The sequence below is a fragment of the Heteronotia binoei genome, chromosome 4 (genome assembly GCF_032191835.1).
Source record: "Heteronotia binoei isolate CCM8104 ecotype False Entrance Well chromosome 4, APGP_CSIRO_Hbin_v1, whole genome shotgun sequence".
NCBI classification, from domain to species: Eukaryota; Metazoa; Chordata; class Lepidosauria; order Squamata; family Gekkonidae; genus Heteronotia; species Heteronotia binoei.
In genome coordinates this window covers 68,557,196-68,584,386 of record NC_083226.1, presented here as the reverse complement: position 1 = coordinate 68,584,386, position 27,191 = coordinate 68,557,196, and the positions used below count along the sequence as shown (strand labels likewise).

The following is a 27,191-nucleotide window of genomic DNA, read 5'->3' as shown; positions in this document are numbered from 1 at the left end:
CAATAATACACTTTCTAACATGGACACAGACTATGGAATTTAGTCTGCAATAAACCAAGATGCCAACTTTGTCCCTCTGACAACACAATAACTGGACCTAACAACACCAGCCATATCATCTCAGGTTCATTCATTTGTTCATCTTTCAATGTTATATATGCCATCAAATTAGCCTTCCTCTCCCTACATCTGGCAAAGAAGTCAGTCCATATGAAAAAGAATAAATGCACATAAATCTGACATTAAAAATCACAGTACTCATAATCCAATGGGAGACTGTCTTCCAGGACATTCCATTGCTGACTTAAGAGTGACAGTACTCAAACAGTGAAGCTTTAAAAAGGGATTACAACATGAGATTGCTGAAACAGTTCATTCACAAGTTTAGAATATTATTATTATTATTACTATTACAATTATTATTATTATTTACATTTGATGAATCACCCTATCCCACCTAGCGCCAGGCTCAGGGCAATGTACAACATTAAAAAGTACATATATAAAAAATCAGTTACATTAAAAATTACAACCCTTGATGGCGTCTTTAAAGTCCTCTTATTCAGTCATTACATCTCGTCAGGGGTGGGGGGATCCCCCCCAAGAGGGGTTGGAGAGGAAAAAGGTGCCAGCATGAACATACCAGGGCTGAATAGGACATAAGATTTATATCTCACTACTTATGCTAATTGTCTGTATTTCACACCCCTTCTACTCTAATCAAACTGATTACATTTTGCACTGTCTCCCTTCTTTGCAACACAACTCCCACTTTCTGACTGGGGTATAAAGGCTCAGGGATCTCAATTCCTACTTGTATCTGACAAAGGAAGTATCTTGTTGGCCTTTAAGGTGCTACTGAACTTCAATCTTGTTCTTCCACTGCAGAGCAATGCAGCTACTCACCTGAAACTATCTTGATGGACAGGAATATTTCTTAACATAGCTCTTCCAGGAATATAGTGATGATTTAAGCCTTGAGCATTGGTCTTGTTAGAGAAGGAAGAATTTTTGACAGCAGAAAGGCAGACAAGGCAATTTGATGTGAATTATTTGTGTTGTGTTTGTTACCAACATGGAATAATCAATGCTAGAAGATAAAGTTGGCGCCCTAGTGGAGAATCCCATTAGCCTCTAAAAAGATGGGGGGTGGGGGGACAGAAAGGAGAGACAATTAACAGAAACATATTGTACTGTTTCGTTGTCAGATCCAGGTCCTGTCAAATTAGAAGTGTTGGAGCAAGCAAAGCCCTCCAGATGTACAGCGATGCACAAGGGGGCGGGGAGGAGCCAGAAAGAGTCAGAAAGTTCAGCACGGCAATCATCTGCCTATAGGTACCACATTGAAGTCCCTCCCTCCTCATACCCTGCCCTCTTCAGGCTCCAACCCCCAAATCTCCAGGTATTTCCCAGTCTAGAGCTGGCAACCCTTCTTTATGAGGGGGTGGGTTTGAGAGTATCATCTGATCTGTTCTGGCCAGTTGTTGTTAAGAGACTTCTTCAGTCGGTCAAAGTAGGATGAAGGTGCATAGGATGAATCTGTTCCTTCATATCCCAGGTCCCTGCTGCAGGGATTATTACTTCACTGTCTGTCATTCTAATGTATGTGATAGCCAGGTGAGTATACTATAGCATAAAATCATTCCCTTTCATGGACACAAATGCCACATTTATGGAAGAGTACCAGACAGGTGATATAAGTAGTTTATAGGGCAGGCACACTTAAAGGTAGATAAATAGACCAATGGCACTTTAAAATGGCACTTAGTTAAGAGCAGTACAGAAATTACACTCCCTTTATAGAAAAATAGCATTTGTACAGTAGTTTCTGTGCTTGCCACCTGTGAAACTGAAATGTTTTGAAAAAGACTTCATGGACTTCATCCCCCCACTTCACCCCCTGTACATAGAGAATCAAATTTAAAAATCCTGAATATATTGCAAAAGTTACTTCCTCAGTTACAAAATAAATGCTGCCATTTATTTATTTAAATAGCCCAATTTTGTGCACATATTAAAAACATTTAATCCATATTCACTAATTGTTTAAAAAAACTGACTTGAAATTCTTGGGATATATAATTTTTTTCATGTGTAATGATTTTTCTTGATAAAAATGAAGTTAAATTAATTTTCACTAGATTGTAACACATACCTTTAAAACTAAACTTTCTTGCTTTTCACAGTGTGGACATTTATGACTGAGCTTCAGATGCCTGAAATGTTTGCACTATGAAAAAGTTGGAATGTGTCTGCACATGTAAATATTGTTATACATCTTTTACCTCTTTTAATTGCAGTAAAAGAGACATTTGCAAATATGACTGATAACAATAGAGGAAGACCAATCCAGATGTTATTGCTCTTATGTGGAAGGCTATCAAGAACCATAGCTGTTGTTGTTACTAAACACCCAGCTGGTGACATGTCATAACCCATGCCTGGGAGTATATGCCACGCCCTGGAGGCCTGCTAAAGGGAAGGGAGAAAATAAAATAAAATAACTTGGGGAAACTTAAAAGAATACCACATCGGTTCTTATGGTTAGTGTGTTATCAGGTCCCAGGTCTACCAAATAAAAGGCAAAACTTATGGGAAAAACTTAGGCAAAACTTATGAAAAATATAATGGGATATATATTTATGGGAAATATATATATATATATATATATACACACACACTTTATGGGATATATATTGATGGGAAATAAATATCTAAGCTGTACTAATTGATGCTCATGCCCACAACACAAGAAGATGTCTCAAAGTCCCATCCTCCTTAACCTTGTTGTGATACCTTTTTCTTGATGTCTTGAAGAAGTCTTCTGAGAGAGTAATGTTGGTGGGCACCTCACATGATTATATCCTGGCTAATCAATTGGTTAGCCAATTGCTGACACGATCTAATCTAAGAGCTGTCATCTAGCCTTGGCTTAGATGCTAAGCTGTCAAGGCTAGATCTGAATGATCTATCTGTCACTGTGAGCTGACTTTACAAGTGTGATAAATTACCTTTCACCTTAATTGGATAAGTGCCTGTTATCTTAGCACAATGCTGATGCAAATCCTGGCAAACTTATACACATAGAAAGACATTGAATATGACAAACACTTAGATGGAATACTGTTTCTTGACAAAGGCACTTTAATTTCTTCTCTCCACGTTGTCTTTTTTGAAAGTTGCTTTTAGGTAGTTTGGCCTAATTGGCCTAGTATCTGAGCAATTACTAGCAATGGTGTAAAGTCTTTCAGTTAAAAACATTACTAGTACAATCTTGGTTAGAGCGTTCCTATGCCAGAATGTTTTGGCTAGCCTTCTGATGGATACAATTATGTATGATAGTTGTAAGCAAATGCCTGTTTCCTTTCCTTATATGCAGTGTTCCCTCTAAGCTGACTTAGTATGAGCTAGCTCACAGTATTTAGCCTTCAGCTCACATTTCTCTCTTAGCTTAAAAAAATAAAAATGGCCCCAGAGCAAACTGCAGGAGTTCACAACTTTAATGCCAGTAGCTCACAGAGGAGAATTTTTGCTCACAAGATTCCACAGCTTAGAGTGAGTATTGCTTAGGTTGTCAAACATGTAGCCCCAGGGCTGAATCAGGCCCGCGGAGGGCTCCTAGCAAGCCCCCCCCCCCCCGAGCAACTGGCTGTTTCCTTCTGTTTCCTTCTCCCTTTCTCTTGCTTCGTTCTGCATAACAGCTTGCTTTGCAAGGCTTGCTCAACTGCATTGGAGCTACAGAGCAAAACCTCTATTTTCTCCATTTGCTGAGGCTCTTCCCTTGGGGCAGAAAGGGGGGGGGAGGCAGAGCTTGTTTTGCCAGGTTGTCTCAATCACACAGAAAAGCTACCGAGCCAAACCTCTCTTCCTTCTATTGGCTGAGGCTTCTCCCATCCTGGTCCCCTGGGGAAGGAAGGAAAGAGCCAGAGCTTCCTTTGTCCTCTTCATTGGATCTCATGGAAGAAATACAAAGAAAGTACCTTTAAGACCAATTACTGCTAATGTTTTAAGCATATTTTAAAGGGTTTTTTTTTAAAAAAAAATCTTTGTGTTTGTCTGTGTGCTTTATAAAGTTTATATCTCTGCTACCTAATCTTAAATAGATATACACATGGCCCGACCCAATGTGGCCCAGCCTGACCAGGTCACATTTATGTCAGATCCAGACTTTTTATGTGTTCTGTGTCATTTATTTGAAAAATTGGAAAGAATGGTAGAAATGGTGAAAAACTGATCTCAGATTTTTCTAAGGGCTGTGGAGTTTTTTTCTGTGGTGCATAAACCTTCTTTAGCTGACTCTGGTTAGTGCACCAGATAAGGCCATGCTGCCTGACATTACCATTTTTTTGTGCAGGGCTTTTTGTAGAAAAAGCCCAGCAGGAACTCATTTTCATATTAGGCCACACACCCTGACACCCAGCCATCCAGAACTGCGTTCCTGTGCATTCCTGCTCAAAAAAAGCCCTGGTTGCCTAGAATATAGCCTGTCCAGTTTCACATTTCATATGAGCAATGTTTCTTTTTCTCAGGCTTTTCTTGAATATTCTGTAAAATAAATCTTTCCCTTTTTTACTGGTTTTTCTGCTGCCTTCTAAGTACATGTTTTACTACTGTTCTGATTATTTGACTGATTTTACTTCCGTTGCTGCTGGTATCATTGTCCACTGCTGTTTTATCAATGTGTGGTAGCATATTTATTAATGAGAATGGAAACTTCTGTGATGGACCAAACTTTTTTAAAGCTTAGAAGTGCTGTATAAACAAATAAAGGACTATAAGGGTTAATTCTTCATAGAGCCAGACAGCCTTGAGTGACAGGTTGTTCCAAGAGATCTGATTACTTAGACTTGAGAGCTGCATGCTGAGGAGAGAGTCAGATTTCTGTCTTGACCAAGTTGAGTATTGACAGTTTAACTTTAGCCCTAGCTGAGAAGAGTCAAATACTGACAGTTTCAGAATTTAGCCCTGACAGGGCAGAATAACACAAACTGAAGAACTGGAAGAAAGTTGGCAAGGATGCGTGGGTAGTTAGACGGAGACTCTCATTCAGGCCAAGGAAAGGGGATAGGTTCTTTCTAACTATTGTCTGATCTTGAATTTACCATTTCTGGGTAAGCTGATGGAGAAAGTGGTGTCAGAACAGCTCCAGGTTTTCTTGAATGACATTGAAATTCTAGATCTATTCCAGTCTGGCTTCCACCTTGACTATGGGTTGGAGGTCGCACTGGTCACCCTCATGGATGATCTCTGGAGACATCTGGATTGAGGCAGGTTGCTGTTGCTTCTTGATCAGATGACAGTGTTCAACATGGTCAATTATGATCCTTTGACCCACCACCTCACCAACAGTGGGAGATGGGGGTCTGCCTTACAATGGCTTTCCTCCTTCCTTCACAATTGGGGGTAACTGGCCCAGCGACACCTGCTGGAATGTGGGGTGCTGCAGGGGGCTTTTCTCTTCCTGATGTTGTTTAACATCTATATGTGCCCCCTTGTCCAGTCGGTCTGGAGGTATGGGCTGAGTTGTCATCAGTATGCTGACAACACCCAGCTCTATCTGTTGAGGGACGGCCAGTTAAATTCCACCTCAGTGGTTTTGGACAGGACATTACAGGATGTGACTGGTTGGCTTCAATAGAGCCAATTGAAATTAAATCCAGCAAAGACAGAGGTCCTGTACCTAAGTTGTAGGGACCTCAGGTCAGGAATCGAACCCTTGATGGGATACCACTGAAGCCTGCACCAAGGGTGAAAAGCTTGAGTCTCTTGGATGCCTCCCTTACAACCTGGATGCCCAGGTTGCTATCAGGGCCGGCACATGGGAGTAGGCAGGATCGACAGCTGCCTAGAGAGCTACCCCACCTTGGGGGCTCCTCTAGGTGCCCCCCTACTCCCCTTTGCCCCTGCAGAGGGCTTCTCCGAGCTCGCCCTAAAGGCAGGCTTGGAGAAGCACTACACAGCACACTACGCTCTTCAGAGGCTTCCTTAGAAGCCTCCAAAGAATGCACTGTTTTAGCAGTGCCTGACCGCTTTCAAGTTGAAAATGGTTGGGCACCGCTAAAACAGTGTGCTTTTTGGAGGCTTCCAAGGAAGCCTCTGAAGAGCATACTGTAGGGAAAGAGGTGGCGCAGCAGCACTCTTGTGTGCTGCCCATCGCTCCCTCTCCCTGCCCTGTGTGATGACATCACTTTCAGAGAGGATTACCCCTGGGAGAGCTTGTGTGGGGAGGGGGTGCAGCTCTGGGGTCTGCTTAGAGTGGAGGAACCCTAGCACTGGGCCTGGTTGCTACTGTTGCTTGTTCGGCGTTTTGCCATTTGTGGTTCTCAGTAATCCACACAATGGTCACTTCCAGATCGGATTATTGTAACTCACTCTATGTGGGTCTGTCTTGAACCTGACCTAGAAACTGCAGCTAGTGCAGAATGTGGTGGCATGTATGCTGATGCTGATGGTGATGCCTGTGTGGGCTCACGTTCAGCCACTGCTGTACCAATTGCACTGGTGCTAAAATTCATGCCATACATTCAGTGGTGTTGGGCATCTATGTACTTTGGTTGAAGGCCATTTGAAATAATGTTTTGCAGGTCTTGCGGAACTGGGCAAGGTCCCGCAAGGCTCTAACATCATCTGGGAGTTGGTTCCACCAGTGGGGTCTGCAATAGAGAAGGTTCTTTCTCTAGTAGCCTTCAATCTCACCTCCCTCGGCCTGGGGATTGCTAATAGATGTTGTGATCCAGATCTAAGTACCCTCTGGGGAATATGTGGGGAGAGATGGTCCCTAAGGTAGGCAGGTCCTCGGCCATATAGGGCTTTAAAGGTAATGACCAGCACCTTGTAGCGAATCCAGAATACTATTGGCAGCCAGTGCAGTCTTCACAACCCCGGCTGTATATGGTCCCGAATAGAGAGACCCAATAGCAGCCTGGCTGCTGCATTCTGCACCAGCTGCAGCTTCCAGATTCGGGACATGGGCAGTAGAGGGCATTACAGTAGTCTAATCTCGAGGTGACCGTTGCATGAATCACTGTTGCTAAGTCACTGTGCTCTAGGAAAAGGACCAACTGTCGTGCCCGCCTAAGGTGAAAAAAGGTGGATCTCACAGTGGCTGCTATATGGGCCTCCATAGCCAATGTGGGCTCCAGTAGCACCCCCAAGTTATTGACTCAGTGGTGCCCCATCAAAGGCTGGTAGAGGGATTTCCTTTCCCAGGCCACCATGGCTCAGACAAAGGACTTCTGTCTTCATTGGATTCAGCTTCAGATGACTCAACCTGAGCCACCCTGCCACGGCTTGTAGCGCCAGGGCCAGATTTTCTGGGGCAGAGGCAGGCCGGCCATCCATCAGCAGATAGAGCTGGGTGTCATCAGCATACTGATGGCAACCCAGTCCAAATCTCTGGACAATCTGGGCAAGGGGGCGCATATAGATATTAAACAGCATTGGGGAGAGCACTGCCCCCTGAGGCACCCCACAAGCGGATTGGGACGATTGTCCCCCGATCACCACCCTTTGTCCCCAACCACAGAAGAAAGAGGAAAACCATTGCAAGGCCAATCCCTGGATCCCCGCATCGGCGAGGCAGTGAACCAGCAACTGGTGGTTGACCATGTTGAACGCTGCCGACAGGTCCAACAACAACAGTACTGCTGACCCGCCTTGATCCAGTTGTCACTGGAGATCATCCACTAAGGCGACCAGCACTGTCTCTGTCCCATGGCCCGGGCAAATGCCGGACTGGTGTGGGTCTACAATGGAAGCGTCCTCCAGAAAGCTCTGCAATTGCAGTGCTACTGCCCTCTTGATAATTTCACCAAAAAAGGGTAAGTTCAAGACCAGCCGGTAGTGTGCCAATTCGGCCAGATCTAGTGTTGGTTTTTTCAAGAGGGGATGGACTATTGCCTCTTTGAGAGGCTTTGGAAAAAGCCCATCCGAAAAGGACCTATTTATAATATGCCGCACAGGATATTGAAGCTCCATCCGGCATGCGTTAATCAGCCAGGATGGTCAAGGGTCAAAATCACATGATGTTTGGCATACAGTTGCGAGGATTCTGTCAACTTCCTCCAAGCTGAGTGTTGTAAAACTGTCTAGAGCTGATCCAGAAAACAGGCACAGAGCCTCGAGCTCACTTACTGTTTCAATTGTGGCAGGGAGGTCGCGGCGGAGCAACGAGACTTTATCCATGAAAAATGTTGCAAAGGCCAGTTCCAGTTCCTCTAAAAAAGAAAGATTCTGCTCCCGTGTAGACTGTATTGATAGGAAAAATGCAAAACTCTGCTGAACGGTTATGTGGTCATGCGCACACATGAATTCGTCTGTTAATAATGGCACCAGAAACGGTTGCAGTTTGAGGAAAGTGCAAACTGGCTGCATCACGGATGAGCCATTCAGACAGAAATAACCCAATCGTATGCTGCACCAAGCAAGAAAGACCAGACTTTCTCTGGGGTCAAATTGTGGCAAGATCAAATTGTGGCGAAATCAATTGGGATGACTACAAGTTGCTGCCGAGTAACAGATGTGGAAGTCTGAACGTGCTCAGGAAATCTGAATGGGAAACGTGCCTATGTCGGAACTAAAGGAGCATCTGAAAGCACCTTATGGGGCTTTTCCTTAAATCTCTTATTATCTTATTCAGGGATACAAATTCCAGAGATGCATGAGAACCATTTGTTTTGTTTTGGCTTGCCAATATTATAAATATATTCCTGCATACTTCCTACCACTTTTATGTACTGTCACCAGTTTGTGACCACTTTCTGAATAGAGTTGCCAACTCTGGATGCAGAAATTCCTGGAGGTTTGGGAAAAGCCTGGGGAGTGTGGAGTTTTGGGAGGGGAAGGACTTCAGTGGGGTATATTGTCTATCCTCCAAAGCAGCCATTTTCTCCAGGGGGTTGATCTTTGTAGTCTGTAATGGGGAAAATTTTCTGTTTGAAATTCTGTTTCTTTATCTCAAACAGTTCGATGGATCACTGCATCAAATAATCTTTGAGATGCATTTGACGTGAAAGCAAAAACATTTATTACTACAGGGAAGGGTACTGGGAAGTAAAACAACGAACACTAAGAATTACATCCTAACACATTGAAGAACACATGCTTAATGGAGGATACTTCCTCCTTCTCCTTGAACTCTCTACCTGAACAAAGGAAGTCACTTGACTAACTGACCAAACAAACAAGTTTTCCTTCTTCTAGATCTTGATTGACAGCAGCCAGGATCTTCTTCCTAGGTCATTCAGACAATAGGGAAGCAGGCACAGTGTTAACCCTATCATGACTGGAACTTTAGAACATTGCAAAGGACATACGGAACAGATACATAATCCCAACAGTCTGCAGATCAGCCTTAATTTCAGGAAATCTCCAGGCTCCATCTGGAAGCTGGCAACCATATTTCTGACCAAATGTATTCTGTTCAGGAGTTTCTTTAGGCTTACATTCATTGTCAACCTCTATCTCCTGGATAGTTACAAATATGTGTGGAACAGAGAGTGTACTGGAATTGGCAGGAAATCTATTGATCTCCATCTTTAGATTGTTTTTCAAATATTTGGTGATGGCTATGCTACTTTTTTCTAGGCTGATCACAGTTGGTTTCTAAATCTCTTTATATGTCTTGCACAATTAGCCATTTATCCAATTTAATGTTTTTGTCTGAATCTTTTTGGTGGCATGTTTCTCTAGAGCCTCTCTGTTGCAGTAGTTTGTTGGATTTTTCCATCAAAGTTCCCATTTCTTGGGAACATGGACTTGAACTATTTAAAACAAAATGAATACCCACACAAAAAGATGTAGGTCCTTGTACATTACCATAACTTTGTTGTGATGTGCAGTGTGTGTGTGTATGTATCCTTATGATGTCTCTGTGTTAGTAGCAAACTGAAAGCAGTACTCCAGCTGGTGCTAAATATTATAGACCTTTTACTTTTTCTTGTTTCAAATCCCAAATGCCGCTGGATGATAGACTTGGTGGCTGTGTGTAATCTAGTCTTGGAACAGATACAGCAGTTTTATAATATATTTGTCTGTATTTCTTATTTCCTACTATTTAGAGTCGAAATAAACACTTGGATAAAGTACACATAGTCCTTGGAAAGAAGTTGTGTGATTTGGATTCTCTTATTTCAACTTTAACATATGCCTACTATCTTGACAAGGTAATTACTTTATACAAATATTATCTTATGCTTTTTCATACTTAACATAATATGCAAATATACTACCATTCATCTCAGAGACTGACTGTAAGCCGTAGTGGAACTATGGCTGAGAAATAACTGAACTCCTGTGTTTTATTTAAAGCTCCGATAGAGCAATTCAAAGGCTACCTTGCTGTGTAATGTTTTCCTACAGAAAACTAGACGTTCCTCTCCACCCTTCACTTGCATGCAATTTCTTTGGCAGCAGCTTGTCACTGGAATGCCTTGCTCTGACACTCACCTTGCTTCATCCAGCATTGTGATCATTATAAAGAAATTACTAAAGACTCATGTTTATACTTTGGATTTTTATTTATGTATTTAATTTCTAGCTTGCTCTCCCAAAACCAGCTCAGAGCAAGTAACAACGATTCAAATTATACAATAAAACCAAAAATAGAACATAAGAAATAAATTGCGATAAAATCAATAAAACAATAGTATACAATTTATATTTTAAGACAACATACTCAAATGGAGGGACAGTATAAAACATCTGGAGAAGGGAAAAAAGGAGAGGAAGCAGGGAGGGGGAGGGAAGGAGGGAGAGGCCAAAACTTGCTGTTATCTATCAGCTAGGCAACCAATAATGACCTCAACCATAGACCGGGTGGAACAACTCTGTTTTGCAGGCCCTGCAGGCCCTGTACCAAATCTTGTAGGGCCCTGATCTCTCCTGGAAGAGTGTTTCACCAGGCTGGAATCAGGACCAAAAAGGCTCTGAACATGGTCAAGGACAGCTAGATGCTCCTTGGGCTGGGAACCACCAGCAAATTTTGGTCACTTTAGCAAATCACTCTGTGGGAGATGTACCAGGAAAGGCAGTCCCAAAGGTATGCTGGTCCCTGTCCATTAAGGGCTTTAAAGGTAAAGACCAGAATCTTGAACTTGATCCAGTCCTCAATCTAGAGCCAGTGCACCGGATAGAGCAGGGTTTGGATATGTGCTCTTAATGGTGTCAATGTAAAGACCCTTGCAGCTGCATTATGGAACAGTTGTATTTTCTGGATCAACCACAAGGGAAGTCCTACATAAAATGACTTACAGTAACCTAGCCCGGAAGGGACCATTGAATGGATTACAGTGGCTAAGTCAGAGGGTGAAAAATATGAGGGCCAACTGTTTAACCTGGCAAAAATGTAAAATGGCAGTTGGACCACCTTTGTGACCTGGGCCTTCATTTTTAAATTTCCTGGCTCCTTTTCCTGGCTCCTTTTTCTTCTGTGTTATGTCATTTTTGTTGATTAGTATGTGCAGGTGTTGTTCTCTTTTAAACTCTATAAGGGATTCAATCTGTTTTTAGGTTGTAGTAGTAGAAACAATAAATAATAGAGAGAACTCGTGACCAGTACAAATAGTGTAAAACCGTGGCCAGTGCCTATTGAAGAATGTTCTGACTCACAGGAATTCTCTTGTTATAGGTCAGTCCACCTGACACCCTGTGCTTACCAGTAGTGAACATACCAAGAAGAGAATTCTGCTTCTACACAGAAACAAAGTTTATTTTGGAGGAGCTCAGAATCCCAGAGACTCTTTATGTCTTCCGTGATGAAATCAATTTGTATCAGCTGAACAATGATGGGAAACTGTCTCTGACTCTTGTGAACAGCAATGCACTGACAAGGTATCATGCTGTGTACTGGTTCTTAACAGGTTTAGCTTAAGTTTAGATTTGTCCTTGGTTGCCACTGAAGATCTTCTGTCCCTGAATTTAAGCCTGATTGAATTGTGTGAAGGGGGATTCAGCACAAATCCAGCACATTTTTCTGAATACCTGCTCCCATCCCTGACCCTTCCCTCAATCCCTGCTTCCATTCAGACTGTTATAGAAAGCAGCATTTATGTTCAGGAAGCCCAGGGAGCATGCATTTGTTTTGGCTTTGCACCATATTTAAACCTTCTTGCTCTGTCAAAGGAAGGAGTGAGGCATCACATTTGAGTCAGCAGTTTAGCAGGCCCTGGCTCCCCTGACTCAGCCCTTGACCCTTGGTGTTCTGCACACATGACACCCCTTACATAAATGCTGAGCTTTTTTCTCTCACCTGAGCTGCTGCACACAATGTATGCAACCTGGACAGCTGCTCCATTTATATGTCTACATGAGCAGCAGGGCCAACACCAACCAGTAGGCAATGTAGATGACTGCCTGTAGCGGCATCTGGCCACAGGGTGTTGGCTGGGGCAGACTCCTGCAGGCTGGGAAGAGAAAGAAGTGTCTGGTGGTGCAGGAAGCTGCAATTGGCATGGCTGGTTAAAGCCCCCAGCAGCAACCCAGAGGCTGAGGAGCATGTCAGAGAGGACCACAATTCAACTCGTAAGGCAAGAGTCTGGAGTGCTGCAGGCAGGTGACAGCAGTGGGGAAGAGGAAGGGATGAGTAGGGGTGGTGGGGCAGGCACAGGCACCTCACCTGGGGTGTGGAAAACCTTGCTGCCTTCACTGATAAGTGCGCATGTTGGTCAGCAGCTTTCCAAAGGTGCCTGTGCTTATGGATGCCTTCCCCAGCCTGCCTGCAAGCTAGGCTCAGGGAGGTGGGACCAAAGAAATTCTGTCTGCCTCACATGAACAGCCAGCCATTTTTCCAACAGCCCAGGCAACAAATAGTCACAGGAGCCCAGCCTGCTCTGGCTGAAGGAGCATGAGGAGGCAGAGGCAGGCAGTGTGTCGCAGCCTAGTACCTTGGCCAAGGGCAGTAGGCAGGCCCCAAGAGGATTGACTACTCAAAGTTCATGGCCAAACCAGCTTTCCTAATCCTTTGTGGTTGCCAGCTCTGGGTTGGGCAATACCTGGAGATCCTGGGGAGGGCCCATGTTTGGGGAAAGGAGAGACCTTTGTAGAGGGTACAATACATGAGTATAGACTTTTCCGGTCCACATTCTGGTTGGTTTTCCTCCACTTACTCATGGGATGGATAAGAGCACTGGTTGGGCTAGTTCCAGCCCATGGGCCATACGTTTGACATGTCTGGGTTAACCTGCCAACAGAACAGGGTGACAATATACCAATGTGTGACGGTAATGAATGGGTTAACAAGAAAACTAAGGACGCATAGAGCCTGCATCAGATGACCTGAGGGTAGGGGCCAGAGTGCTCAGAACTCTCAGAGGTGATTGACAGCTAACAGCTGAGGGCAGTTAGTGTCAGACAGAGTCTGAGGGAGACTGCTGAAGAGAGCAGTTGGTCTGAGAATGAGCTGAGACAGGAGCTGAGGAGAGTCTTCGAGAGAAGCAAAGCTCACGGTTCACTCTATTTAGACAGCCGTGGGGCTGTGTGTGACTAAAGAAGAGTCACAGTAAAAGACCTGAGAGGTCACAGACACAGAGACACTTCTCTTAAGAGCTAAAGAGGTGGTTGAGGGAAAGATGTGGGTCTAGAAGTCTGAAGGGCTGGGAGAAGAGACACCAGTCGACTTAAGGGACTTGGCACATTATACCCAAGAGGCCAACCCAGAATAGTGTTGGAGAGTGAAAGCTGTATGATCTGTGAAACCTGAGAGACCTAAGTAAACTAGATATTATAAAGCCTGAACTACGAAGAAACGGTTAACTGCTTGAGATACAATATAGCCCATGTATATATTTCCCATTCCCCAGTTGAAGACGGTGTGTGTACGTTAATAAATTTCTGTGGTTTACTTTAAAGTTCTCTGGTGCCAGTGTATTGGGTAAACTATCAAAGCTGCTGTGGTCCCCTACAAACTGAGTTTATATCCATCCGAAAGCAAAACAAAACCGCCGAAGAGACTAGTAGTGAGAAATCCATATTACACCCACCCCTTGAGTTTCATAGTCATGAGGTAAAATTCAAAAGGAAGAACTGAGGCGGAAGAGGGGCTGGGGTAGCCATAAGCCGCATATAGAAGCGATCCAGTAAGACCGTGAGGCGTGCTGTTATACAGTGATTTCTACATTTTTACTTTCAGTCTATCTTGAATAACAACACCTAAAATGAAGTAGTGTAAACAACTTTGTTTAGTATTCCTACGTAAAAATTGCACTATTTGACTGCATATAAATGACTGCTGCATTACATCCTAGAGTTTAAAGAAACAGAAACTGAAAGCAGCCTTTGAAAATTTTGTGTTATAGTGAGGACAAAAGTCTGGAGTCAGCTGTTGTTAGAATTATCAACCCTGAAGAGAGATGTGATGACAACCTGGAGTTACTAGAATCTTCTTCCTCCATAGTAGCAAAAGAGATTCTCCAAGAGGCACCAGAGTTAATCACTCAGCAACTGGCTCATCTTCTCAGAGGTGAGAGATTACTCTTTATATTAAATACTGAAAGGTTTAATGGAGTGTTTCTGAATCTGCTCATGCAGAGAGACTCCGATCTATTCTTTGGTTAACAATCCTTTCAAAGACTATAGGAAGCTGCATAAAAGAAGCAGGGTGTAAAGAGTTTGTTATAGAGTAACATTAAACGGAAGATTAAAAATGTGCATTTAAAAATAGGTATGGCTGTGGTGTTCACTGTATCATTAGACAGGAATGTTAAAGATATCTGCACATCAGCTGGGTATCAGAAGATCTCCCAGCATTGTTTTAGTTTTGTTCTTGAGGCACATGAGATTTGGACAGTAATGCCATAGAGCAGCCAGTGAATATGATCAAACTCATATACTGATCTAATGTTGCGTTTTGCTCCCCTTGCTTCAGATTCCTTAGTTCCTAAGCTGGTGACTCTTTTACCTCCTCCCTGACAGCTGGTTTGGATATTCTTGCCTTTGATTTAAGATGGGGAAGTTAACTCAAAGGCAGGGCTGCAAGGGGCAAGGGTATTAGCAGGACTTAGCTATCTAATTTTACGGAGGGTTTTCCCTGATACATCCTTTATTAGAGCCACAAACCAGGCCAGTTATAAAAGAAGAAAAGTTTTATTGTAGAAAAATTATAATATGATTTGAAGATATACATTCAGATCAAAGCATTCATGCAAGGTATTGGAATGAAAGGCAGTAGTTGCAGGTATAATAGTGAGGGAAGAGGGAAGTATGAATGATACATATCTAACTGGAAAGCAGACAAGCCTGTAGGTCTGGGATGGGATGGCTATGTGCAGCAACCAGCACTACTCAGAGAGGTCTGAGGGAGAGCAGAGCAGAGCAGCTCTGAGATAAGCTGAGACAGCTGAGTTGTGGTAGCTGAGGAACTGCTGTTTGTTTGGTTGAGTGGGCTGAAGGTGATTGAAAGTGATTGGTGCTGATTGCTTAGGAGTGGCTGTGCTCCCCACCCTCTTTGCATTTTAAGCTGCGCCTTGCCAAAGGCATGAGCCTTTGGCGTGAGCCGAAGGGCGAGAGCTAAAGGGCTCTTGGCCTGGGGGCTCTGTAAGGACCAGGAACCCAGATCCCTAATTTCCTTGTTCTCCCAATAAGGTAAGTTGACCCTCCAGAAGGGGAGCCAAAGAGGATTTAAAGAGGACTGTATATATATATTTTTAAAAAAGCTATCATGAAGGTATCATGAAGGTAGAATGCCAGCAGTGGGGTGGGGGCTTTCCAGTGTTTTGCACTGAGTGTCACATGTATGACTATCTGCCCACAGGACAGAAGTTTTGGGTGTGTGCTTGATGCAAGGAGCTCCTGGTCCTCAGGGAATGAGTTCGTACCCTTGAGGCCAAGGTGACTGCCCTGGAGAAGCAGAGACGGTCAGTTAGGCACTCTGGGAAGACTCTTGGGGGTGTATTAGATGAGCCCCGCTCTGAACGTGGCATCCCCGTTGCTGCCAGGGAGCATGAGGGTCAAGGGGGAACAAGGCACCATGCTGAGGATAAGGGGAATGTGCCCTCAGAAGGGACCTCTTCTTTGGTTGGTGAGCGGGAATCCTTTCATGCCAAGGAACCATCCTGGGCGGGGAGAGAAGGGGGGGTCTTGGTAGTTGGTGATTTGATCCTTAGGCAAGTAGATAGCTGGGTGGCAAAACCGCATACTGACTGTATGGTGACTTGCCTGCCTGGTGCGAAGGTAGCGGACATTACACGTGAAGTAAATAGGCTGATAGACAGTGCTGGAGAGGAGCCAGTGGTCGTGGTGCATGTTGGCACCAACAATGTGGGGAAATGCAGTTGTGAGGTCCTGAATGAAAAGTTTAGGCTGCTAGGCAGGAGACTTAAGGCCAGGACCTCCAAGGTAGCCTTCTCAGAAGTGCTACCTGTTCCACGTGCAGGGCAGGAGAGACAGGAACAAATTAGAAGTCTCAATGTGTGGATGAGACGATGGTGTAAGGAGGAAGGGTTTAAGTTTGTTAGGCACTGGGATGCTTTCTGGAACAAGTGGGAGCTGTACAAAAGAGACGGTCTCCACTTGTCCCCAGATGGAACCAGACTGCTGGCACTTAAAATCAAAAAGGTGGCAGAGCAGCTTTAAAACTAAATCTTGGAGGAAAGCCGACAGGAGATGAAATGTCTCTGGTTCGGGAGGACTCATCTCAAAGAGATGAAGGGTTAGCTGTTACTTTTCTACCGGTAATGGGTCAGAGTTGATGGGTTAGCTGTTACTTTTCTACCGGTAATGGGTCAGAGTTGTCCACTGTGATGTGACAAACAGTATGGACTGTATGGACTGTCTGCCAAAGTCTCGAAGTGGCAGGAGGAATGTTGCGAGGTCAGCATCCTGGAGTTCTTCAGATCCCAGCTGTGTTTCTGGATAGTCATATACTGGCCAGGAATGCTTTTTGTTATTATGGCTTTGTAGTACATTGGTTTTGGGGAGAATAGCAGACAAGTTATTGCTATCTATTTCCTAGCAACTTCAGGGATGGACTACTGGATGGGAAAGCACATTAAAAAATATGAGGAAAAATAAATACTTCAGGGGACCCTTAGCTGTTGCCTTGCGCTTCCTTACTTCTGTAATCCATCAGGCCCTCTGTTCTTCTTTCCCCACCTGCTGCTCCTTACTGGCAAAAGCAAAATAGATCAAACTAGCTTTCAGAGTGGAACATTCTTTGCGTCCTCTGTTGTAGCAGAGGTATTCCCCACACAGGCAAAGGCACTATAAAGAATCAATAGTAACAACACTGCCCCTGTATATCCCTTTTATTTCTTTAATTTCTGTAAAGAAATTCCTGTTCAGCTATCATAACTGTCTACAGTCCTGTGGTATCACTAGTCATTTTCTTTCTTTTACTAAATCATATTTGTCATGTTTCTTATTTATTTCAATCTGACTTTTGGAAGTGAAGTCACATTTTAGAAACTTGGTTGTGACCTAGGATGTTTTTTCTAATATTCAGTGTAAACATGTGTTATTCAGTTTATAGCAGCTGCTGGACACCTTTATGGTTTTTGACTATTTAAAAAGAAATGGCTTATAAGTCTGTGTGCATTGTATCTCAATTTCTGAACTGTGGCATAAAATATGGATCAATAGATCTGCAAAATGGAGCTAGGGACAGATGGGGGGATTTCCTCAAAGATCTGAAGAAATTCCTAGGTTGCAAATAAATAAATCTGAAATCAAACAACAACAAGAAGAAATAATGGAATTAAAAATCCCCCAGATAACAGAGATAACACCTATGGCTTTAGGAAAAGAATTCCTATTGAGCTTTGAGTGGTCATTTCAGATTTGGTAGATGACCATAACAATACTACTGAGCTGTCTAAGTCTTGATTTCTGCAAAACCATGGTAGGGAGTCCTTGGAAGCCAAAGCGCTACTGGAAAAATGTCCTGCCCCCTCATCTGTCATGTTCCCTGAAGAAGTAGAACCTGCTAGCAACAGAGGCTCACAACCCAGGGACCAGTCTGGCACCAGTAGCCCACACATGGGCCACTCTATATGCATGGGGGTGCCCCAACTGACCTTCCCCATTACCCCTGCTCCCCACACATACAGTTGCCTGCATGCAATCACTATGGGGCACATGCACCACCTACAAAAGCCATTTAAATGGAACCCTTTCAATTTCCCTGGTTATTGCCCATCCCCAGTGATGATGTCACAGTTGGATTTGCACTAGAAATGATGTCACAGCATTGGACTGAGGGCCATTTCTTCACCATCCCCCTCCTGTTGACTTACTGAGTGGTGATGGGGAATCAGGCTGCTGGGCTGGAGGTCATCTGCTGAGGAGGGAGACCTGGCAGTCCAAGGGTCCTTCCTGGCAGCAGCCTCTGCATGATTTGGCTCAGCCCAGTGCTGGCCACTGTGCAACTTGGTCAGATAAAATGAGAAGGTAATTTTACATTTACCCAGAAAATTGACAAGTAACAAATGGTCTTTATTTCCTTATTTAAAGTATTTGTAAGCGAGGAATTGATATGGGATTGCCAGCTCCCGGTTGGGATATTCCTTGAGATTTGGGGATGAATTCCATCCTCCCAGGCCAGATCTGGGGGGGGGGGGGGCAGAGGAGGGTGCTTGCCCCGGGTGCCACCAGAGGGGGGTACCAAATTGGGTATGGAGTCCATTCTATTCTATTGAGCCATAAGGTGGAATGGGCCCATAAGGGGGTGCCATTTTTTAGTTTTGCCCCCCCTCAAAAATATGTAGATCCAGTCCTGCATCCTCCATAGCTGCCATTTTCTCCAGGGGAACTGATCCTTGTAATCTGGAGATCAGTTGTAATTCTGGGAGATCTCCAAGCCCCATCTGGAGGTTGGCAACTCTGGAAGGAAATTGGCATGTTGTAGAGTTGAAAAGTAAACCTCCGTACAATGATTAAAATTATTATGTGAGATAGTTTTCATATTCAAGGTCAATTTAAAAATTCTGCTTTCTCCTGATACATTTGTCACCCCTTTAATAAATTTCTATTGGCAGACTTTCACAGACCTTGCTTCAAGAATCAACGTTCTGCAAGACCCAGTCTGCAGTTAGTCAAGGACTTTTCCATATTTGGCTTTGTGCCAGAAGCAAACAATTAGAAAACCTGCCAGAGACTTGAATGTGATCATTTTATTTCCCAAGTGATGTTTACTAAGAGACTGTTGCCAAACTCAGGATCTATTAAATTGCTGAATCATTACATTTTTGGTTGGAGTCAGCTGGCAAGAGTGTACATAATTCAGGAAACTGATTGTCAGGTATCTTGGGTCAAGGCACTCTCAGAAATGCCTCCTTCTGTTTATTTGTATAAGACCTTGAAGGATGCCACAAGGTGCATAAATAGTTGCATGTAAACACAGCTCAGTCTAAACCACAGGGAAACATCACTGTAATTCATAATTTGATTTAGGTGCGGCTCCCAATCATCATCCAATTCAATGGACTATCTAGTATGCCTCTGAAGAAGAGGATTCAGCTATTATTTTAGCAGCTTATATCAGCTACTTTGTTCCAAATGTTCCTTCTATGAGGTTTGGGAAGAAAGCCAGCCTTTAAAGAGATCTTGCTGGCAAGATGGGTGATTCACAGGAGGGTAGATGGTTCACCCATTTGCTTATATGGTCATAAAGGCTATATGGATTGCATCACTGACTTTTTATAGATTTCAGCATTAGCAAGGCAAAGGAAGTAGATATTTTGAAGCCATGAAAACAAATTTTAAAATATATTTGGGGCTGTGAAAGGCAGAGACATTATCTATATTTTGCTCATATTGGGAAGGGTATAATTCATACAGGTTTTCTCACTAATTGTGGATTCCCTACAAAATATATTTTCAGGCTATAGCTAACCTAATTTGCATTACTGAATTCTGCACAGAGTAGTTGTATCCTTAGGCATCTCCCTCCTGGAGGGATTTGGCAAGGGTAGCTTGAGCAGTTTGCTACCACTTGAGATTGGGAATGCTGTTTTACTGTTTTCCTCATATCAGTTCCTACACACCTGAGACAAAGTTGAAACATCATTATATTTTAGAACATTAGACGTTGACATTTTGAATGTTTTACACACCTGTCCATGACTGATTTATAACAGCTACCCCAACATACCTAATTCTCTCCCTCCAAAAAAGATACAATGCTTATGATTCTAAGAAATAAATAAAAAATAGAACTCTGTGATAATTTCTTCTTATATATTGCTTTTGTCATTATTAATATATACAACCATATATTCCCAACATTTATCTTTTTTCTTAATTGAAATCCTCAATTGATTTGGCAAAAGCTGTTGTGCAATTATTACTCAATTTGTTATCAATTATTTAATTAGACTGTGTAGACAAGTGATAAATTAAAATAAAATTAATCAAATACTGTTACTGTAGTTGTACTGAAGCATGACCTTCTTGATCTTTTCCCCCCTGTACAATTAGGCTTACAAATCAGTTCTGATCTTCTTGACAGCATTAATTCTAAACTAATGAGCCTGTCTTGCTTTCCAACTTTACTGCTACCTATTACTTTCTATTTTAAGCCAAGTATTTTAAAGTATTTTGAATAATAATAATAATGTTCTCTTTGATAATTATTTTTTAAAAGAAATCTGTTATCCAGTTTGGCCTCTGTACATTTCACTGTGTATCCTCCTGAGTACAATGATGGACACTGCACATGATACTCAGCCTGCTTGTTATGCTACCACAAACCACCTTAAGTTTTGTTATGCAGTGATAAGTGAATCAGACTGGTTCAATACACAAACAGTTTGCTGGATATTTAAACAGTGGTCAGATTTGGACTGTACTTACCCAGCATAGGGACATGCTCAAAATATCAGTTCTTTATTCTGCACAACTCTTAAGTACATTTGATAAATATCTCAGAATATCTGTACCATTGTGATGGCATTGTGATAGCATAAGTATTGGCCTTCAGCACTGTGAGCAATTATTGTTGTGTATCTGGGCAAGTTGTGAATGTGTCTGGGCCAGTTCATGCTGCACAAGGGAATTACTGGTACAGGATTTGAGTATGTGGCACATGCCATAGAATAACAGAGTTGGAAAGGGCCATACAGGCCATCTAGTCCAACCACCTGCTCAATGCAGGATCAGTGTACAGCATCCCTGACAAGTGTTGTCCAGCTGCTGCTTAAAGATTGCCCAGTGAGGGGGAGCTCACCACTTCCCTTCGTACTACTGTTAAACAACTCTTATTCTAAAAAACGTTTTTCCAAATATCCAGTTGATACCCTCCTGCCCTTCATTTAAATCCATTATTATGAGTCCTCTCTTCTGCTGCCAACAGGAACAGCTCCCTGCTCTCCTCTAAGTGACAGCCCTTCAAATACTTATAGAGAGCAATCATGTCCCCCCCTCAACCTCCTCTTCTCCAGACTGAACAATCCCATGTCCCTCAGCCTTTCCTCATAGGGTTTGGTCTCCAGGTCCCTGAACATCCTTTGTCATTCTCCTCTGCATCCGCTCCATTCTGTCCACATCCTTCTTGAAGGGAGGCCTCCAGAACTGCACACAATACTCCAGGTATGGTCTGACCAATGCAATGTATAGTGGAACTATGACATCTTGTGATCTGGATGTTACGCCTCTGTTGATACACTCCAAGATGGCTTTTGTCTTTTTTTGTCGCTGCATCACACTGGCTGCTCATGTTTAACTTATGGTCCACCTGTACCCCAAGATCTTGTTCATACACACTGCTACCCAGAAGTGTATCCCCCATATGTGTGTTTCTCATTTTTGTCCGTTTGTTTACAGGGTTGTTGTGAGGATAAGATGGGATAGTAGCTATGTAGGCTATTCTTGAGCTCCTTGGTGGAAAGAAGGAATACAAATGTGAAATGAGAACAAAACTTTCTGAAATGAAAATATCAGTTTTACCAATCTTCGTAAAAACTGCTTATTTTTGTGTATTACCTTTTTTTAAAAAAAATTTCAAATACAAAATATGTAGTTGTTTAGACAAACCATTTTCATACAGTCAAGCTGCTGAGAGGAATCAGGGATAAATTTTAAATTCATACAGAATCAAAGGTAATTCTCAGGAATATTTCAAGGTAAATAGTTTAATATATATATATAGCTCAGTAATGGTGCTGCAGTCTTGCAAGCTTCTTTAGGAAGTTTTGCATATTCATTAAAAGGGATTTCAAATCCCCCATCCCAGCTGTTTCCAACATGCATTACAAATTGAATTTGAGGCAAACTCAGAAGGCTGCTGACTGGAGGGGGGGAAACCTAAATTATTTTGAGGCTTATAGAATTAGCTGTATGAGTTTCTTTTTCATTTTAATTTTTTTCCAGGTTAAAGAGAAATAAATTTGAAGAAATACGAAGAAATGTGGTATTCCAACAAATCACCATGAAGAAGAAAGACTGAAAATAAACACAATGATAGCTGAACACTGGAGTACAGTAACATCTGTAAGACCAACAAATTTTTATTCTAAGTATAAACTTTTGTGCACATGCATATTTCTTCAGATACATTAAAATAGAATTTACCAACTATTACATATAGGTAATCACAAAACAGAAATTTGTAGGAGAACACTTCGACATCCCAGGAAATTCAATGGGGGACCTCAAAGTTACTGCTTTATTGCAAAAGAATTTCAGAAAAAAAAGACTAGAATGGGAAATTACTAGGTTACAAGTTGTTAGAACACTCAGGACAATGGAAACTCCAGAGCTTAACAGAGATTTTGGTTTCTTTTCTCACTACGCGTGCTAATGCCATTCAGTTCACACATCTTGTTGTAAACTCTTTTATTAGGCTGTATGCTAATCTGCTGCTATTCATAGGTTTTTGGTTGGTTTTTTTTAACAAATTGCCTTAATCTATTTTCAGCTGTAGTTGCTTCTATTCACAGGCTTTACCAATTGCCTTAATCCAGTTTTAGCTCCAATTGCCTCTTCCTGGCAACATCCTCCTTACCCATTACCTATATGTAAGGTTGGTGAATTCTGTTTCAGTATATTTGAAGAAGTGTGCATGCAAATGAAAGCTTATAACCAGAACAAAACTTTATTGGTCTTAAAGGTGCCACTGGACTCAAGCTTTGTTCTGCTTCTTCAGATCAACATGGCTACCCAGCTAAACATGATAGCTATTGCTATTATCTCATTATGGAGATAAGAATGCTGCTTTCTTGTCTTTTCCCTCTAAAATTTCACAGGGAGTATCCTCTTCAACACAATTGCTTTGGATCCTGAAAGAATGCCTGAAGAACAGGATGAAGTGCTTTCCAGACTGGAAAAGAAATTCCCAGAAATGCTACCCAGAGAAGAGTTTATCAATGTTCTAGAGAAAGCTCAGTTTCATGCAAATGGTACAGCATTTCCTTTCTCTCAGTTGATCCACTGGGACACTTTTTACCTCATTGACTAATTTGAAAGAAACCTCTAAAATGAACAGAACCTGCCCCCCCCCCCCCCCAGTACCGTGTGGTGATTAGTTTTAGAGTTAGGATGCAGGGACAAAATGGCCCCTTAATTTAGCGGAACAGTTCCCACCTTGCATGCATACTTGTATGTTTGATAGAGGATAATACGTCCAGGAAAAAATATCGAAATGTGTGTATGTGGTATAATCAGGGAATGAACAACTCTACTCAATGCCATTGAACACAATTTCCCATAAATGCTTAACAGAGAATTTAAATTATATTGATTTTTAATAGGATCTTAATTCTCAAAGGTGATATTGTAAACCTCTATCTAGACAAGGGATAGGCATGAACTGGGAAAATAGTGGTTTGTGTTGGTTCATGGTTTATTTGACTGTGTGAAAATAGTGGTTTGTGTTGGTTCATGGTTTATTTGACTGTGTGAACCAATCCACGAAACACCATTTTCACGAAACACCATTTCCCAAACTGGTTCTAGGTTCATTTGGTTTGGGAGGTGGTAGAACAGCCTCATAATGAGCTAGAGATGCCAAACTCACCAGGAGTCTTCAGCAGGCTCTCCTCCATCCGTCCACCCTCCAAGTTTGGCAAAGATTAGATTTGGATGTCCAAGTCATAGCCTCCCAAAGCAGGTGCCCTCAGGAAAAGTCAGCTTCAGCTCTAGCTTCAGTTTCAGTTCCTGAAATCACAGCAAGGAACATCTTTTTAGCTAGGAGAGGTGTTTAAAAAAATTGTCCCACTGTGCGGGGAAAAAAGGAGTCCCTCAAAGCCACCCCTAAATCACCCATGCAGAAAACAATTCTTCTGCTCTCACAACAACTGACTCTTCTGTCTTTGTACTGCAAAGTTAAAGCAGCTGTGGTATTATACCTGCTCCCATAGAGCAGAATGGGAGCTTCATGGTTGGCTCCCAGAGCTGCCAATCAAGTTATGGACAACTGCTTTGGGTGTTTCTAGGGCTCTCACAAGTTCACCATAGCACTGTCTAGGAATTGATTGAATTGGTGTTAGGCTGTCTGGAAAACAAACAGCAGAAATGAACTACCTGAACCTCCATGGAAAATAAGGTGGTTCATTTTGGGGTTGGGGAATGATGTAACCAAATGAACCGGTTTAAAATGAACCATGAACCAGCCCTGTTCATGCTTGAACCACAGTTTGTTTTTCAGTTTGTGCCTATTCTTAATCTTGACTACCATTTCAGAATACAGGTAGGAAACCACATAAGTAAACATTTCCCCTACAAAAAACCAACCTCTACATGTATGAAACTAGATAGTGAGAAGAGAGATCCTAGCTTTCTACCATGCAAATTTTGCATATATGGGAACATTTCCTTTTTTTCATTATGTGAACCTGTCTCTACAGTCTGAAGAAGTACAATAGAGAAATAAGTTTACTATCTAATCTGCTGCCTCTGTAAAATAGGCCATAGGTGTGCCTAAACATCTCTGGACTATGCCACTATCTTCCTATATTCATTGTAGTTTTTAGAAGACTGTCCTGTGTGTGAGGCTGCAGTCCTAGGAGCATGTTCCTGGAAGTAACTGAATAAAATGAGACTTACTTTCAAGTAAGCCTTCTAGGGATTACTCCAGAATCTCTTTGATATTTCAAAAGTGGTATTTGACTATACAAGTTCTTATTTTGGCTAGATTCCTAGATAGTTTCAGTGTAGACATGGCTGATTAGCTGTGTGTGAGGTAGAGTTACCAACCTCAGCTGAGTCCTGGAGTTCTTCTGGAATTACAGTTGATTTTCAGGCTACAGCAGTCAGTGCCTCCTGGAGTAAAAGGCAGCTGCAGGGCTGGACCTTCCACTAGGTGATTTATGTCATTGCCTTGGGCACTGCCAGTCTAGGGGTGCAGAACTGAACCCCCTGGACCGGCAGGACTTTCTTCCTGCTTTTGCGTCATGGGGTGCAAATGCAGGAGAAAGATCCCCTCCCACCTCTCAGAGTTTCCAAGATGTGCAGGTGGTTGGGCTTTCTTTCTGCTTGTGCGCCCTGGGGTGCAAAGGCAGGAAAAAGATCTCCCCCCATGCCTCTTGGAGTCTGTGAGAGGAGCAGGCAGTGGGGCAACCCCTCCTCCAGGGTCGGGCCACAGTAGCAGCAATCCTAGAGAAGGGGTTTAAAGGTTTAAACCCCTCCTCTAGTGTTGCATCACAGCAGCAGTCTGATCTCTCCATGGGTCCATAGGATAGAATTGATTATCGGGGGAGGGGGGCAAGTAGTTAGTCTTGTCTAGGTCCAACCCTGGGCAGCTGTGGAGGGCAGACTGGATCAGCACTGTCCTCTCCCCAAACACTGTTCTCCCCAGTTATCACCCCTAAGTCTCCACAAAATTCTGAAGCTGGATTGGATAACCCTACCTAGTGTGATATATTTGTTTGGATGTATTATTGTGAAACCACTGCCCCTCATATGAATTAATTTATCAGCGCTCTGATGCCAATCCTAAGCATTTATCAATAATTTTCCTATCTGTCCCATAGGGGTCAGGATTGAGGAGGCTGTTCTCAAGGATCTTAAGGAGGTATCAGATGGAGAAATAAAAGTTGCTGTTGGTACTGTATGTATGAATCTGGAGGTAAGAATTTTATAATTGCTGAGTACTTACTAGAATACTCCTTGTGCCATAATATATGTAACTAATACACTAAATCCCCTTTCAGATACATGCAGGGGCAGTTTCAGCTGGCTGGCATTACCTTATTCTTGATGTATTTTTCTGTCATTTCTCCATATATATGAAGATAACAATGTAGAGACACTAGTTCGTAGCCTAGCTTATGTTGAACCCCTATCGACAATAGTGTAGCAAGCAGGTGATCATAGAAGGTCAAAGAGACTCAATACAAACACACTTGTGATAGCAGGGGCTGTGTCATCTGCTATTTGTGGCTGCCATCACTGAAATCTGGATCAGAAGAGAGGGTGCTGCTGTTGTAAGGTAACCAAGAAGAAGCATTGGGGTCAGTGGTAGGGAAGGGATGCGTGTTGAGACATTTCCAGTCTGAATGTGGGGAGGGGCTGTGACTCACTGGCAGTATATCTGCTTGGCATGCAGAAGGTGTTAGGTTCAATCCACAGCATCTCCAGGTAAAAAGATCAGCTAGGAGGTGATGTGAGAGACCTTAGCCTGAGACCCTGGAGAACTGCTGCCAGTCTGAGTAGACAATGCTGACTTTGATGAACCAAAGGTCTGATTCATTGTAAGTCAGCTTCATGTGTTCAGTGTATATTTGGATGCCCCAAAGGTATTCAGGATTTTTCAGGAAATTGATCAATGGGTACTTAAAAATTCTAGAAATATTTAGTAATATACAAAAATATATGGGGCCAGCATTTCCTTTAATTTTACAGTGTGTTTGTATCAGGGTCTTCTTGCCAGGTCTTGTTATTGGCTTGCCAGGTTGATTTGGCTTGGGTTTTCTGGTTTGTCATTGGTTCTGTTGGACCTGCAACAGATGTCCTTTGCTTCCATTGGTTTAGCTTGGATTCTTGATACTTGAGTGTTTTACATTGGTTGTTATGGACTTGCCACAGGATTTTCTGGTTTGATGTTGGTTCTGGGACTAGCTGGTTCTGTTTACTTTTAGGTAGTGGTTGTTTGTTTGTTTGTTTGTATGTTTGTCTTTTGGGTTCTTTCCCCTGAAGAAAGCATGGCATTTCCTCCCACAGTAAACAATGGAGACAAGTAAGATGATTGAGGGGCACTTTGTTCAGGGGTCCATCCATCTACGTGAGACATGGGTGGTCTATAGTAGACAGGCAGAAATGGGTTCTCT

The 27,191-nt window shown here is 42.7% G+C and overlaps 1 protein-coding gene across 1 annotated transcript in view; it reads left to right on the top strand.

Moving 5' to 3' along the window:
* PRUNE2 (prune homolog 2 with BCH domain) overlaps positions 1-27,191 on the top strand; it is a 251,945-nt gene that overhangs the window by 59,265 nt on the left and 165,489 nt on the right. The window contains exons 2-6 of the mRNA XM_060236548.1: positions 10,059-10,163; positions 11,627-11,829; positions 14,292-14,455; positions 23,172-23,324; positions 25,896-25,990. Coding sequence (XP_060092531.1) covers positions 10,059-10,163; positions 11,627-11,829; positions 14,292-14,455; positions 23,172-23,324; positions 25,896-25,990 — 720 coding nt within the window. The remainder of the gene's footprint in view (positions 1-10,058; positions 10,164-11,626; positions 11,830-14,291; positions 14,456-23,171; positions 23,325-25,895; positions 25,991-27,191) is intronic.